Source organism: Schistocerca cancellata, chromosome 3, assembly GCF_023864275.1.
Source record: "Schistocerca cancellata isolate TAMUIC-IGC-003103 chromosome 3, iqSchCanc2.1, whole genome shotgun sequence".
Taxonomy (NCBI): Eukaryota; Metazoa; Arthropoda; class Insecta; order Orthoptera; family Acrididae; genus Schistocerca; species Schistocerca cancellata.
The window spans coordinates 787,370,698-787,383,174 of NC_064628.1; the positions used below are offsets into that span (position 1 = coordinate 787,370,698).

Genomic DNA, 12,477 nt, shown 5'->3' on the forward strand with positions numbered 1-12,477 from the left:
GAAATGCAAAATAAATAGTTGAAACTGATTCATAAATTGCTAGCTACTAGCTAGGGGAATGTTATTTCCAGCAAGTTCCCAAGCAGCAAATCTGAAATCTCTGTGACCTGAAATTCCCAAACAAAACGTCGTCACTTCGAATTTGTCTTACCTTTGTTATCTAGATACATCTTTACCTCCAGTCGCTTTTGTGTATTTTTCTGTAGCCTTTCATCTCAATAAACGCACCACAAGCCCTTCCAAGCAAAGAAGGGGATCCTTAGCAGACTGCGTGTGCAGTGTGGCAACATGTGGACGTAAAAAGTACATGGGTTCTTTCCACCAACTTTTGTGCTTCCCCATTTTCTCGGTGTGTATGCAATTGTGCACGAGGAAACAGGCATTGTGTCTACATACCTTTAGGGCAATAATATAGCTTTCCACATACGCTCTTGCATATTAGCACAAATGTTTTGAAAACCACTCACAGTAGACATTTTGCTTCCATTTTTAGAGGTTTCTATTTGCAGCGTAAGTCACTTATAAGGTTTTCTTGTAAGTTTAATTTGCAATATGTAGGCTCACCATTGTTGAGCTTGATAATTTTCTTATGGTTGGATCAGCATTAAGTTTGCCTGGAATTATGCTTTTGTTTATGCCTTCTGTGTTTGTTTTGCTGAGATGTAAAATTTCTTTGTGCTGTATTGGTCCTAAGAAAGTATTCAGTTGTTTAGTATGATAGCAGAAACAGTTCAAGTAATGCATCTCTTATTGGTATTATTATTATTGTTGTTATTATTTCATTTTTACACAAGGAACAGTACCTCATACTGAATAAACTACTGCAATAATTTAGTAGTATTTGGTTGTATTGCAAGATAGTGTGTCAAAACACTGTATTTTGCGCAGTGGTTAGGCACTGGACTCGCATTCGGGAGGACAACGGTTCAATCCCGCGTCCGGCCATCCTGATTTAGGTTTTCCGTGATTTCCCTAAATCACTCCAGGCAAATGCCGGGATGGTTCCTCTGAAAGGGCACGGCCGACTTCCTTCCCCATCCTTCCCTAATCCGATGACCACGCTGTCTGGTCTCCTTCCCCAAACCAACCAACCAACCACCGTATTTTGTTAAAGTACGCTTCTTCAAACTCTTCTGGCATAATTGATCTAACTATATAGGGTCTGTGTATGATTCGCTCACTAAGAACAATGATAGGTTTAATGGCTGTGAGAGAGCACATGTAGGTATTCTGGAAATGCTGTAAATATGTTAACTTTCCTCAGTGTTTCACTGCACTTGTTAGGAGTATCTGTTTCAAATGTTTCGTCTAAGTGTGAAACAACTAAGTAGCTATAGTTTGTGGCAACTGTACTGTGTGTTTCCAATGTCAGGTAGATAAAATTAGAGTTGTCTTATGAGTTCTAAATCAATTCCCATTCACCTTTTAGGCAAGGGACTTGGAACGTGGTGTTGAAATAGTGATTGCAACACCAGGACGTCTGATAGACTTTCTGGAGAGAGGGACAACGAATTTACGTCGTTGCACATATTTGGTTTTGGACGAAGCTGATCGTATGCTTGATATGGGCTTTGAACCACAGATACGGAAGATAATTGAGCAGATTAGGGTAAGTATGTCCATGGCACAAACTTGCTTCCAAGCATTATCTAACTAAACGTAATTTTAAACGAATTTTGTAATTTTTATTTTCAGTGTTACAGTAGATTTAACCACATAATTTGTAGGTTGTGTGTAATCTATCATGGAAAACAATTAGTTTTATGTTCTCATGACAGTAAGTGTTGTTTTCTGTGTTCAAAGCCTGACCGACAAGTCCTGATGTGGTCAGCAACGTGGCCAAAAGAAGTTCGTAACCTGGCAGAAGAGTTCTTAACAGACTACATCCAGATAAATATTGGCTCTCTGCAATTATCTGCCAATCACAATATCCTTCAGATTATTGATGTATGTCAGGAGCATGAGAAAGAAGCAAAGTATGTACAGAAGTTATAAGTGTACTGTTAATATTTTTTTATTTTTATTATGTGTTTCAATGTTTTTTGTTTTCGTTCACAGGTTAATGAAGTTGCTGTCAGAAATAGCTGCTGAACCAGACAGCAAAACCATAATATTTGTAGAGACTAAAAGGAAGGTGGATGATATAACAAGAAGCATTGTTCGTTATGGGTAATGTATTCATTTAGGTGAAATAACTAGTACCATCTAATATCACATGGCAAATTGTCATCTGTTTTTAGAAAACAAATGGCTGCAACATACAGATGATGGTTTCAATATGTTATAGGCTTCAGTGTCTTTACATTTCCCCAGAATTAAAATATTATTGGAGGATATTAATGGAGGCCACTGTAGCTTGACTGACTGACTTGACTGACTGCAAAATGCCACAGGCAGATTGTGGAGATGCACCAGAGTAGCTGCTATGTGGAAAATACAAATGAAATTTGTGTATTGTTGCCCAATTTCAATGTACATGTGTTACAATGCTATTTACATCTGTTCAAAAGTTTATTCATGACATAAAATGAGGTTAGGAGAAACAATCTAATCGAAAATTTTCATATGCTATGGGTACTATTTTAGGAGGGTTGAAACATTCATAGTGGCAACTATTTATGTACATCTTATAAAGAATAGGCACATGTTTCAAAGTTTTAATGTCTATCAAAGTAGTCACCAGCATTGTATATAAGCGATTGCCAGCAATGTGTAAGTCTAAAGGATATCCTCAGCAGTGTCAGTTTTGTTGATAGTTAAGTGTAGCAGCCTATTGCCTGGAAAATCTCTGTAACAGTTGTGGAGCAATTGCCATGACGTGCTTCCTTCAATTTAGGAATTAAGTTGAAGTGACATGGTATTAACATCTGGGGTGTGTGGTGGATGATTACCCAACAAATCAATCAACCTGCACCCGATTATCATCCTGCAAAATCATAGGCTGGTCCTGCACATTGTGTTACCTCTTGTTTCAATAAGCTGGTCACAGGTTATGTTCCACAAATGAACAGCTTTGTGAAAGAAGTAGGGACACTGCAGGACCTACCTGCCATTTTGCATGACAATGCTACAGTGCATATGGTGAAAACAGTGATTGATTCGTTCAACCGATGGCATTGGGAAATGCTGTGCCAGCCACCACAATCTCTGTACTTAGCCCCTATGACTTCAACTTGATTCCTAAATTGAAGGAAGCATTTCATGGCATTTGCTTAAGAACTGGCACAGAGATTCTTCAGATGGTAGACTGCTACACCGTAACCACCAACACAACTGGCACTGCTAAGAGTATCATAAGACTGCCATGTCACTGGCAATGAGTTATACACAATGCTGGTGACTCTTATCACACTTGTCCTGGTGTTCTGCCACTGCTGACCTGGTGTGTTGTCCCAGATCGACATAACGTTTCGTGCTCTGCAATTTGTGTGCTGATTGGTCTCGCCTACATAGACCAGTCAACATTGCACATAAATTTCATAGACTCCTGTGGAGGTTAGCTTGTCAATTCCCTCTTTCCTTGAGCCTAAAACATCTTTTATTTTGTTATTGCTTCAGAAGATTGGCTTGATGTCGGCGCCATGGAGAATTTTGCCCACACGTTCAGTGGGGTAATAGGGATATGTTCTGTGCTTCCTTCTGCTGTTCCCTGTTACCTTCACTGTTGTCATAGTTTTATCTATCATATTCTTGCCATAACCATTGGCTCCAAAAATGGATCTGAGCTTTCACAGTTTTGCCTTCAGGTGTATGTCATCACTGATCCTGTGGGCCCACCTGATTAAAGTGTGAAGGGCAGACTTGTATGTAGTATGATGGTGGTAGGAGGCATGGTCATGCTGGTGGTTTTTCTGTATACTCTGCAGCCAAGTATACCATCAGGCTTTAAGTAAACTTATATGTTGAGGAAAGGCAGCACCCCATTCTGTTCAATCTCAATTGTAAACTATATTTTACTATGCTGTTGATTTAGATATTTGTAGAACTTCAGTAGTTCTTGTGGCCAGATGAAAACGCATCATCAACATAACATAGCCCGCAATTGGTGTAATGGTGCACTGTTTCTTCAAATGCCTCCATGAAGATGTCTGCTGCATTAGGCAAGACAGGGGAACCCATAGCTAAACCATCATTCTTTTTATTAAAATTCCCATTTCCACCATGCATTTAACATTCTTTGTCTTTTCCGTGTAGTACCAAAGTCTCGATCAGAAGGCATGTAGCTATGACCAGTCACTAAAAACTTGATTTCAACACTCATTATATCTTTCTGAAACAAGCAACATTAAAACCATCAACATCATACAATTTTTGTTCTAGTTATCACACCACAAAATGAGTTCCTTCTTGTGAGTTAATCCTAAAGCCATGAGCTTTAATACACAGGATATCACTTCATTACCTCCTTGACCAGTTAGGCCTTCGTGCCACATGCACTTCAATGATGTTCCTACATCGGTATGTATTCCCAAGTTATGATTTGAGAGCTGTCATGAGTAAAACTTGCTGATGTGTGTCAGCGTAGGTGTAAACATAAATTGTTGCAAATCTATGGACACAGTGCATGCCTCACTTAAGGGCATCTGTGAATATGTAAAGTAGATTTTCATCAAGTCCTGAGGTGTCTTGGTGTGTTTGTGACAAGTTTGTGGTGTAGACTTGCCAATTCATTAGATGTTATTTTTGTCTGCATACTCACTTTACCACATAGTTCACCCATCGTTTCCTGGATTGCTGAAAGAAACATTGCTGTAGGACTGAAATATTCTTTACTTGACTTCCTTTTGCTGTTTCTGAGGAACCTATTGACACATTCTGTGATTTGGTTCAAATTTTCGTTGTTGAACTTCTTTTATGAGCTCGAGTTGAAGTTTCACCGTGCCACTGCCATTCCTCTTACGCCCATCAGATGTTTTGTGTACTAACTAAAAGGAAATCTTTGTGGTACTTCCAACCTTTTCCATATACTGACCTTGGCTCTTACAACAGTTTCCGTGAAAAATTTGACATTGCACAATTTTGGTACTTTGAGCATTTCCAGTCTTCAGTTTTGATAATAGACTGACATTGTTGTAGCTATATTGTAACCATCACCTTTAGTTATGATCATGTACAAAGGACATTCACTCCAAAAAGTTCTTTGATCCTTGCCTCCTGTGTAAGCATTAGAATTAAACCTTCTGAAATGTGTAATAAACTTTGGATCATTGTAAGATGAAATGGAATGCACACCTTTAGCGTGTAGAATGTTATATTCCAAGTGATATTGGCGAGGTGCTGAAATTTTGCTAAAACATGTAGGACAAGATATATTGAGGACCACTATTACCATTGGCTGTTGCCAGGTTCAGAATGGCAGTTTAACTGATAATCATGCCGTCATTTAGTTTCGATGACAACTTCATTATTTCAAAATATCTACTTATTATCCATATTTTTGTACAGACCATTTGCCAACTGTTGTTTTTCTTTATTTAGATGGCCAGCTAAAAGTATTCATGGAGATAAATCACAGCAGGAGAGAGATTATGTATTAGCAGGTAAGGTCAACAACATTTTATTGAAGAATAATTGGAAATTGAACCCAGTTTGCAGTTTTGTGTTGTGTGATACATTGTAATTTGTAAAGTAGTCACATTTGTGCAGTATGCCTGTCATCATTTTGAAATCCTGGATCCTCTGATTTTGCTGAACTAAAATTTTATTCTTTGAAGTGTAGCTTGGAGTAAAAATCCACTCTCTAAATACACCAGTTTAGGGACTGGATGTGTATGAAGTTAGCAGACTGTCTCAAAAGTTGGCAAGTCTTAATCTTCAGGGTTTGTTGCTTTTGCTAGTGCTCACTATTTGCTGCATTGTGTATGTGTTGAGTAGTATACATACAAATAAACAAGATCTGTAATTTGGAATAAATCTGAATGTAATTTTCTAAGTTATATTGCCATGTTCTACTTATTAAGGTGCCTGTGAATGACATGTCTTCACTATTTGGTGAGTAGCTATCTGCATTCTCTATGAGCCCCACCCAGGGTTTGTCAGTATTGTCCATTTCTGTTATATGAGAAGCATAATTGAATGTTTGATAATTAAGGTAATTAGCTCATACAGACAAATTACTAACATTGACTATTAGCCAAACCTTTCTTACTTTGCTGTTAAATTTAGAACAGTGGAAACCAATAATATTTTAGAAGGAAGATCTCATATTTTGCAACCACCCAGAAATCATTTTTATTGCAATTATTAAGAATTTTTATTCTACATAAAATTTCAATGGAATTGTGTTTTTCCAGAATTTCGAAATGGGAAGGCAGCAATTTTGGTTGCCACAGATGTTGCTGCGCGTGGTTTGGGTAAGTACAGATAGATTACTCCAAAACATTATTCATTTTTCCATTTTTCAAAGGTAATTTTGCCATTGAAATTTTGGACGTAATGGATTTGGAGTACAAAATCTACATATTCAACAGTGTTCGTAACTTTTATTTCTGTTCACTGATAAGAAAGACAACACTGTTAGCTCAGGCAAATCACGCTTAATACAATACTAAAATTGAAGCAGTTATTTTTATACACATATGACTGTGAAAATTTCTAGTTAAAATTTTTCAGTGTTAAGTACATAACAGAATCATTTGTTTCATCCAGGGATAAAACACTATGCTCATAAATTGCATTAGTAATTTAAGGAGTACAGATAAAACCCATTGAATAGTTGAGACACTAAGTAGTTGACAGATATGTAAAAAAGCTAGTAACATACTCTTATCTTATTTATTTGCCTGTCAGTGACTTAGCACATAAACTGTTGTGTGAGTTGTTTCTTCTGCTCCTTACATAACATTCCATCAAGGAACTTTCACTGTCATTTATATTGCATTAGTGTATCTAATTACAGATAGTTCTGAACGCCATGAGATTAATGCACTGTGTTCATGTGAGTGAAAACATTCTGTTATTTTCCAACATGGAGTAAAGTGTATTATTACAAATCTGTGTTTCTTTTTCGTCTGTGATTTCTTTGTTGCACTATCATTCACGTAACAGTACATTTTGACAGTTTTCAGTATGTTAGTATTTCTTCATCAGAGTTTACAGCTGAGAGGTTGATGTATAAAAGGGGAAGTTAAATTCAGGTAACAGCCAATCACCTCATGATGACATTGGCAGACAATGCTGCATTGGAGTGGTAATAAGTTATGTTATATGTAATATTCTTTAAAATTGATCATGCTATTTGTAGTTACATAAGTCATTTAAAACCCATATCTATAGAGGTTATTGGAAATATTACAGTTAGCACCCATAACATATAGTTCTGAAATATGTTATAGATTACATACTGCAGCCAAGTTCAAGGTGTCAAATTATTAGATAAAGCTGACCTGTTATTCCTTTAAGCCTGCAGTGAACGTGATAAATTTTAAAATACATGCACTACCAGTTATAGCTTATATATTGCCCGTGGTCTTTTTTAAAAATAAATGTCCAAAATTTATACCAGGTGTTCTGTTGGAGGTGAAAAGACAAATTGTGGCAGTGGTCACCAGACTGGTTGACAAAATAGGAAAAGCTGATGCCCTGTAAACATTATTTCTTAGGATTATTCATGGTTGTTTTCATGCATCAACATTGTACATGAAACATCTGACAGTGTTACAGCGAAACCCCTATTTATTGTTGATTTGACTGGATGAAATACAGTGTATGGAGGTGTGCTGGAAACTACTTAAACAGCATTAATGGATCACTCAGGTCACACTAAATGGTGGTTTCACTGTTCAGCTAGCTGTTACTTTATCCTTAAGAGGGTCTCCCAAATTTTATATCTAAGAATCCCACAAGAGTGTGAAATTCCAGTGGAGCTATTAGGTAAATCTATATCTTTTTTTCCCCCGTAACATTTGGTGGAAGGAAACCATTGCTCACTAAAGATTCAAATGGAGTAATTAGATGTTCAGTGAATTTGTGTGGAGTAATCCTCATTAACTTCATAGTTTTTAAGCTGAGTAGTGAAAAGTCCTCCACCAAGTGTGTTTCATAACTTAGTTGCAGTCGTGATAATAACATTCATTCAACTTTTTGTAGTCCAGCTGTCATCTTGTAAGCATTTTTAATGCCAAGAAAAAATATACTGGTGGGTGTTTACTTTAATTTATGCCTACTGTGATGGTTGGAAAATGACAATGTGTTGTGATAAAGTCCATCTCCGTAATTAGGTTTATCAGATGCTAAAGATTACACATTTCCTTTGCTTTACACACTGCCTCACTTATAGAATATTACTCTCTAAATTTATATCATATAGGAATTGGGCTTCTCAGGGCATGCCTTCATAATCTTCTGGAGCAGCACAATCTCGATACAAGTAAGATGCTTGAGAGAGAACAGTTGTTTTGTATAGTACAGTTACAGTAAAGCTGTGGAAACATTTAGATCAGGTGAATGGAAATCGCCATGGTTTACAAGTAGAATGTACATACAACAAAGCTTTTAAATGTAAAATGGTAATTGCAGAAATGCAAGTGGATTTGGGTGAAGGTGAAGTTCACAGTATTGGGAACACAAAATTATGCAAAGGTGGAAACAAATCAGGTGGCCAAAAAAGTGGATAGCGCAATGTCAAGACATCCTTTTCAGCAATGCACTGGTGATTTATTGCTGCTGAATAAGTTAAGTTGTCATATAACAAGAAATAATCACTAAAGATGAAGAGGTCAGAGTGCACTCATTTAAGTTAGTGTTTCAACATTATAGGATTTATTAACTGTTTTACAGTTTATTTGAATAACACCACAGTTACTTAAACTTTGTCAACAACTTCCCACTGATTTATCATAGTGCAGCATGTTTCTTTTCCAGTTTTGAACAAATTGCATCACTTACCCAATCAGATTTTTGAAGCTTTATATCAGATTTTATAAACCTATGTCGCTGTAAAATCAGCAGTGTTGTGAAATTTGCTACCCTCTTTCTCCTCTATATATTTGCCAAAGTTTTTCAGCCATTTAGTCTCTCACTGTGCATTTAGTCTCTCACTGTGTGGGTGGGTGGGGGTGTGGGTGGGTGTGCGGGCGCGCGTGCTCACCTGCCATACTCAAATATGTGAGAGTATCTTCAATTCCGTAATCTGTCTTTTAAATTTAGAACATGTCAGTTACTCAATGCTGTTAATGTCTGTCAGCTCTTATGTGCCCTCTTCTCTGGTGCTTTGCTAGGGTACTAAAGATTTTCTCAAGTGTAAAGTAAATTCCCCAGCTATGATCACTGCGTATTTAGAAGTCATTGTGTTGGCAAGTGAGAGAATTCCTGTTAGCAGCGTGCTGTTTACTAGTAATAATACTTATTTATCAAGTGAGTTATTGCAACATCGAAGTCTTATTAACCTTATAAAATTGTGTGTTTGCAGTTGAAAGTGCATGCCATTCATTGACCTTAAACGCCAACAGCTATCACCTTCAAGCAGCATATTTCATAAAACTTCTTATGAACGAAAAGAATTTTTGAATAGATGCATTATATAATGCCAGAAAAAATGAGTATACACTTTTAGAAGTTTAAATTTTACTAAAGATTTATTGTTGCAACAGTGCATATGAAGTACATAGAAATGATCACACTTACAGATCAATAGCACACACAGTTCTGAGGTTCCAGGTATCAACCTGTGCTGAAACACATTAGTACATGGTGTAGGCTCCATGGGTGGCAGTGTGGTCACTGACACTTGCATCCAGTCAGTTGTACAGTTGGGGAATACAATCCTCAGATATTTTATGCTATTCCCACTCAGCCGGATCATGTCATTCAATAAGAGATTGTTGACTGACAAGTTGCTCAAGACACTTCCCGTCCCATCATATACCACTTATGCTCAATGGAGGGACATATCTGGAGATAGTGCTGGCTGGGGAAGTTGCTGCATGTTTGGCAGGGGAGCATTACCTGTTGAAACAATACATCACCTTCCTGTTGCAAGAACGCGTCTAACAACATTCTGCACCTACCGAGCTTTGGTTACGATCCCCTCCAGAAACACCAAAGATGAACGAGAGTTTCAGCGTATCGCAACCCAGACCATAAGAGCTGGGACAGCACCATTGTGCATGGATGAATGCATTCTACGTAACAGCATTCACCAGATCTACACTGTATACACAAATGACCGCCACATGCACGCAGGCAAATCTGATTTCATCATTGAAGACCAGGACGTGATGTTCCATCTTCCAGCTGAGCCAAGCATGTTGATGCTGTGGCATGTGTGGAAGACGGGCTAGTAACCAGTTCACAGCATCTGGTTTGACAAGCCCTCTTATCTGTGCTGTTCGTAGCTATATTATCTGCCACGGATGCCCTTACAATACGACAATCCTCGTGGGTGTCTGTGCCGTGTGTATGTCCAGAACCTTGTCTACAGGCATGAGAATATTCATGTGGCCACTACTAACACCATTGGTGCACAATTGATGCAGCACACCCAACTTGATTGATAATTTTCTGAAAGGGCCATCCTGCCATTCAAACTGCAACAATTTGACCCCTTTTAAACTTGCTCAGTTGGCTGTAGAAAGCACGTGTGTGTGCCTGTGGCACTGTTGCCTGTTTGCTTCACCCATTTGCATCTCACTGATCCTTCTGGCTGTGAGAAGTCCCTATTAAAAGGTAGACATAAATGGAGCTCTGGTAGCTATGCCACTATGCTATCTGTTGGTGGACAGTGTTGATACCAATGCCAGTACATCTACTATCACCAGGTGCCATATGCTCTCATTGGATCAAAATTGTCATCTTCAAGTGTACAAATTTTTTTGTCTGGCAGTGTGTTTACTGGTTACTCGGTTCAGTATCAGTATTGAATATTGAGTAACTATCTTATCATACTTTGTGTACTAATGACAACAAATCTCTATGCACCTTACTGTCAACACACTATATCCTCAGGCTGTGCATCTAAGAGCATTCATGTTCCATGAGCATCATAAAGGTCTTCTCTCAGAATAAGGTAGTGAGAGAATCAGTGAAACTGAATCAAGCATGCCTGTAGGAGCAGCGTAAGTTAATACATTCCATTAGGGATATTACTTTTTAGATTTGTGTCTTCAGATTTGCTGTTAGCAATGTTATGGTGAAGTGTAAATGTTGGAGAATACCAAAATACAGTCTGGTAAGGGTGAGAAATGTACTGAGAAGTTCTGTCAAACTCGCATGTTACTGAGTGAACCAATCGGAAGACAGCATAAGAATATAGTGCATAGCACTTGTAAAGCAGCCCTGGCATGGAAGTAATAGACAGAACAATCGGTTTGTGTTCATGGACATGCAGTTGTTGAGTAGCCTCTGATCACAAATATAAATTCACTGCACCATTTAGTGGGGCAAGTAATGCTGTGATTGGTCTGTGGAATTGGTTTTATGGAGGGTCAGTTCACAGTATATGAAGTTGCTGTTTGGGTCGGTGGGTATCTAGTGGATGCGTAGGGAATATTATTGAGTGCATTGTAGTGGGGCACTGAAATGGAATTGAGGTGCTGTGATGCTCTTTTAGCTACACCTCTGATTCAGGATCAAATGATTAAAGCCTGATATGATGATCATGAAATAGTGTCATATAGATGTTATAATTATATTTTTCCCTGAGACATTTAAGTCTCTTCTTTATGTGCAATTAATGGCTGAAGCAGAAGAATTTAATTAAAATTTGTATTGTGGCCGGGACTTGAACCCCGGTCTTCTTGCTTGCTAGGCAAAAATGCTAACCATTACATCACCAAGCAATGGTATAGTGAAGTGGAAATGTCGGAGAATACCAAATACTTAACCATAGCAATGTTACAATGAAGTGGAAATATTAGAGAATACCAAATTTCAATTCTTTTTTCTGCTTCAGTCATTATTGTACATAAAGAAAAGACTTTAAATGTCTCGGGGAAAAATATAATAATATCTATATGGTCATCTATGGTACAGGACTTTCCCATTACGTCCAGCACTGGGGTGCTATTCCAGTGCTGGAGAGATCTGGCAGTAGTGACAATGTAAGGGAAAATAAGCTGAAGATACGGATTGAAGTTTGTGTTGGAGAGGGCACTCAACTTGGGTAGTTCGTGCAGGAATGTTAACCATAGAGCTGTGGTGGTGTAATGGTTAGCATGACAACCTGGGCTCGAGTCCTGGCCACAGCACAAACTTTAATTCATTTCTTCTTATTCAGTCATTATCGTAGAAATAGTGTCAGTTACATCACAAACCAGTCTGATGAAGGTTCTGATAAATGCTGTTCACCAGTCTTTGGTAGGAATGGGAAAAAAGAGTTTGCCATTCAGTAAGAACTTAGTGGAATGCCATTTTAGAGACATGGTGATGTAACTGTAGCAAAAGGGAAGCATTCAGACTGTTAATTAGACAGTTGATGTCTCTAAAAAAAATGACAGAAATTGCCTGGAGACTTCTGGCCATGTGATGTATTCGAAACTC

General features: G+C 38.0%; 1 protein-coding gene across 1 annotated transcript in view; it reads left to right on the top strand.

Moving 5' to 3' along the window:
- LOC126175837 (uncharacterized) overlaps nt 1-12,477 on the top strand; it is a 54,939-nt gene that overhangs the window by 23,203 nt on the left and 19,259 nt on the right. Inside the window, exons 7-11 of the mRNA XM_049922838.1 lie at nt 1,430-1,609; nt 1,804-1,976; nt 2,059-2,169; nt 5,479-5,540; nt 6,294-6,353. Of these exons, the coding sequence (XP_049778795.1) occupies nt 1,430-1,609; nt 1,804-1,976; nt 2,059-2,169; nt 5,479-5,540; nt 6,294-6,353 (586 nt within the window). The remainder of the gene's footprint in view (nt 1-1,429; nt 1,610-1,803; nt 1,977-2,058; nt 2,170-5,478; nt 5,541-6,293; nt 6,354-12,477) is intronic.